This window comes from Megalobrama amblycephala, linkage group LG7 (genome assembly GCF_018812025.1).
Source record: "Megalobrama amblycephala isolate DHTTF-2021 linkage group LG7, ASM1881202v1, whole genome shotgun sequence".
NCBI lineage: Eukaryota > Metazoa > Chordata > Actinopteri > Cypriniformes > Xenocyprididae > Megalobrama > Megalobrama amblycephala.
In genome coordinates, this window is record NC_063050.1 from 26,436,508 (window position 1) to 26,440,796 (window position 4,289).

The following is a 4,289-nucleotide window of genomic DNA, read 5'->3' on the forward strand; positions in this document are numbered from 1 at the left end:
GGACTACAGTTTGCCTCTGCTTTGTGCATGCGCTCCACATGACAGAGGTTTTATGCAACGAATGCAACAAACGCAAGGAATCCAACCAGTTTGTATCAAATATTCGATTATGCGTTGTCATGTATACTAGGACAGAAAGATTAAGGGGACATTCACACAGAACATGTTTTTGCATTCCACTCCTCAGCTTTTCCATTGTTTTTCCTATGTAAACACATTATAGATGGACATCTTTGACCGTTGCGTTCACATCTCACATCTTTTGCAGTGTCTCATGCATAACAGCATTCTAAAACCTGTGTTTAAGGTAAAATGTTCAACTTTAAAAAAACGTATCTGTCTTTACATTTGAAAAAAAAAACACACAAAAAACACACATTCTGTGTGAACCAGCCCTAAGACTCTCGATGGACTTGCAATAGCTTGATTATAACTGCACATGCAAATAGAACTCTTTTTTCTGTTCCAATGTGCTACTTTTCCACTGTTTTTCTATGTAAACGCGCTAGAGTATGACCGTTACACTCATGACGTTTGCAGTGCCTCGCACATGAGCGCCGTGTTTTTATGATGCCATGTCAAGTTAAAAGAATTTCATCGATGTCAGTTTCAAAATGGTGGACAAATCAGAAAAACTTGGAGGTGGGGCAAGCGTTGCGAGTTTCTGTTTACAGTAGCAAGTTGGCGTGGCATGGCTGTTTTAGTTGACGGCAACATGGCGGAGGAGGCCATAGCCAGTGCGATTATTTTCTTTTTTTCCATGTCAAAAATAGTATCTATCTATTCTGCTGTTTGCCTATTTCCGTTATTGCATCATGTCTCAAAATCGTGTCTCGAGACCCTTGTGTTCTGTGCTACGCTTTTTTTTTTTTTTATTCCTAAGCGTTGCATCTCAGATTTTTAGATGCAAAGACGCATTCTTTGTGAACGAGCCCTTAATGTCTCAAACTGCTCAGAAGTCTGCAATAAAATGATCAATACAAAACGATCACATTTCTCATCAAATTCTTCTGAGACCCTGTTTCCAACTGGACTTAAGATGCGTTTTGGTCATTTGGATCACAAGTGAATGATGCTAAATTCAGGTGTAAACAGGGTCTAAAATGTTTTGAGCTTGACCAATGCATTTGAAAAAGTTCAAAAGACCGCCTTCTCTCCACCTACTGACCTAATGTGTAAACATTATGGAGCACACTAGCCAGACAGGATTTAAACTTTGCTGACTGAAGACCCAAGTTTGGTTTGAATACGAAAAATGTACCAAGCACAATGTTCTCTCACCATTCCTGATTTCTAACACGCACTCACAGAGTTCTGGTCTTGCGGCTATCTGAGCAGAAACAAAAGCTGCTGCTCTCCGTATTTTTTTTTTTTTTTTTTTTTTTTGTCGTCTCTGGGTGCATTCATATTTAAATTGCGAGAGCTTATTTTGTGCATTAGATTGAAAGAATTGAAAAAAAAAAAAACATACATTTACCTGCCCATAGACCCTCCCCTTGAAGAAATCAGGACAGAAGTGGTTAAAAATGGACAAAAGAGACATTAAAACACCAGATGTAAACGGTAATGTGTCTGATTGACCCAGATGCACCTTAGTACCAGGTGTAAACAGGGCCTGAGTCCAAGTGATCAGATCTGAACTATCCACATACCGTATGTAGCTCTGTACTCTTACTGTATGTCAACAATTGCCTTCATTTGTTTCATTTTTATTTCTCCTTCTGATTATTAGGAGAGGCATCTGAGAGAAATTTGTAAACATAACATATGTCTATTCAAGTTTCCCAAACTATGAAAGAGCAACCTCTGAGCAATATAGAGTTTATTAAAACCCTCTGGTTCTTTCAAACAGTTCAGTGAAACGGTCTCATTTTCTTTCAAAAGATATATACAGGCTTCACGCACAATGTGCACTTTAATATCTCTCCACTTCTATATCTGCCCTCTGTCTCAGTCTCTATATAAATATAGCGCTTCTTCGCTCTCTCACAAACACACATACTACCTGTTCATCCAGATCTACCTTCCACACAAACAAACACACACACACACAATTTCAGTTATCTACTGGCTTTATACTTTATACATGCACACAACCTATTGATTACACATAAACACACACACACAGACACACACAGGTTTGTTTTGCTATCTTAGTGAGGACATTCCATAGGCATAATGGTTTTTATACTGTACAAACTGTACATTCTATCACCCTCCACTACCCCTATCCCTAAACCTACTCATCACAGAAAACATTCTGCATTTTTACATTTTTAATTAAACATTGTTTAGTATGTTTTTAAAGCTATATTAAATATGAGGACTCATGAAACTTATATTTCATGTTTACGTCACAATACAAGTGTAATACCCATGTCATTATACAAATTTGTGTCCTCATGAATCATGAAAACAAGCACACACACACACACACACACACACACACACACACACACTTATACAAACACTCTAATTCCCTCCCCTCCTCAGTAACACACATGTGCGCACAAACACACTCACACACACCCTCCCCTTCACTCTGTCTCAAACACACTTCCCTTGTCTCTCACGTACACGCGTCTCACACACACACACACACACACACATCAACAGACTTCATAGACTCTCTCTCCCCATATTTAAAATGCACACATCTTCTTTAACACCATGTGACACACACTCCCACACACCTTTCTTCTGACAACACCTTTTAGATGGTCCACTCTACCCCACCCAAACACACACACACACATAATTGTTTTTTTATCATGATGGGGATTTTCCACTGACTTGTATTGTTTTTATTTGGAGCTAATGATCTTTTTGATCACCAAACCAAAAACATTACCATCATATAAACCTTTCTGCATTTTTACATTTTCATTAAGACATTTTTTTTGCATATTCAATAAGCTGTTTCCTTCATGACAACTGTTGTCCGGTCCCCACAATGTAAGTGATTTCAGGTTTTACTGTCCTCGCAAAAACATTTGGTCCAACCTGACCAGCACATACATATGCCTCTTTCAAACACTCTGTCACATATACACATCTTTTATCTACCGTCACATGCAATCACACACTCGTTTTGTCTCACACTTTCACTCTCAAACACTCTTCCCCCTTTCACAAACACACACAGTCACACACCAGCATATTGTGTCTGTCTTTGTCACGCACACTCACACTGTCTTTCCCTCCCTCTCATGCTCTCCCTCACATACACACACACGCAAACACACACACATACACACACGCAAGCACACACACACACACACACCAGTCTCATACACACACACACTGTACTTGTTCCTTTCTCTCACGCTCTGCTCCCTCCCTCCTCCCCTCTGCACTCACACACTCATTGAAACACACACACATATTCACACACTCTCCCTGTGACACACACACACACACACATGCGCTCTCTCTCACACACACACACACTTGCTCTCTCTGTGACACACAGCTCTCTCTCTCTCACACACACACACACACACACACACACACACACGCTCTTCCTGTGACACACACACACACACACACACACTCCCTGTGACACACACGCAAGCGCTCTCTCTCTCTTTCACACACACACACACACGCACACACACACACACTCTCTCTCCCGTGACACACACACGCAAGCGCACTCTCTCGCTCTCTCTCTCTCTCACACACACACACACACACACACACACACACACTCTCTCTCTCTCTCTCTCTCTCTCTCTCTCTCTCTCTCCCGTGACACACACACACGCAAGCGCTCTTTCTCACACAAACACACACACACACACACGTCAATCGCTTACTCAGAGTTAATAGTGATTAAAAACCTTCTATATTCTGCATCATTTTAAAACTAAAAAATGATTGACAGTCACTGTCATTTAAATGACACTGATTACCGTGATCACACACCTGATTACCTTGACAACCGCGCAATAACGTAAATAACAATTAAACTTTATAACTGAACAAATAAAACATTACTTTAGCTTTGTTTTCCTTATTATCTAAAACTGTTTTAAAAACTTTAGTCATCACGAAAATGTAGACGTTTCTGAGCTTTAAAGTCAGTGTCATCTCTGGAAATGTTACTTTTTCTCGAGTCTGTTTACTCCCTCACCCTCGCGGCGGCTGCGGTTTGCTGCTCTCTCCGTCGCTGTCCAGCGTCGGCGGCTCCCGGTAGTCAAAGAGCGAGCGAACGGTCTCCGCCATTCCCGCTGATGAGCTCTGTCCTCTCACGCGCAGCGCTCGCGCTCTCCCTCTCTATGTACAGG

At 41.1% G+C, this 4,289-nt stretch overlaps 1 protein-coding gene across 1 annotated transcript in view; it reads right to left on the reverse strand.

Annotated features, from left to right (window-relative positions):
* Positions 1-4,289, reverse strand: part of si:dkey-117m1.4 — a 27,868-nt gene extending 23,579 nt beyond the window's left edge. The window contains exon 1 of the mRNA XM_048196739.1: positions 4,136-4,289. Within this exon, the coding sequence (XP_048052696.1) occupies positions 4,136-4,227 (92 nt within the window). The 5' untranslated portion in view covers positions 4,228-4,289. The remainder of the gene's footprint in view (positions 1-4,135) is intronic.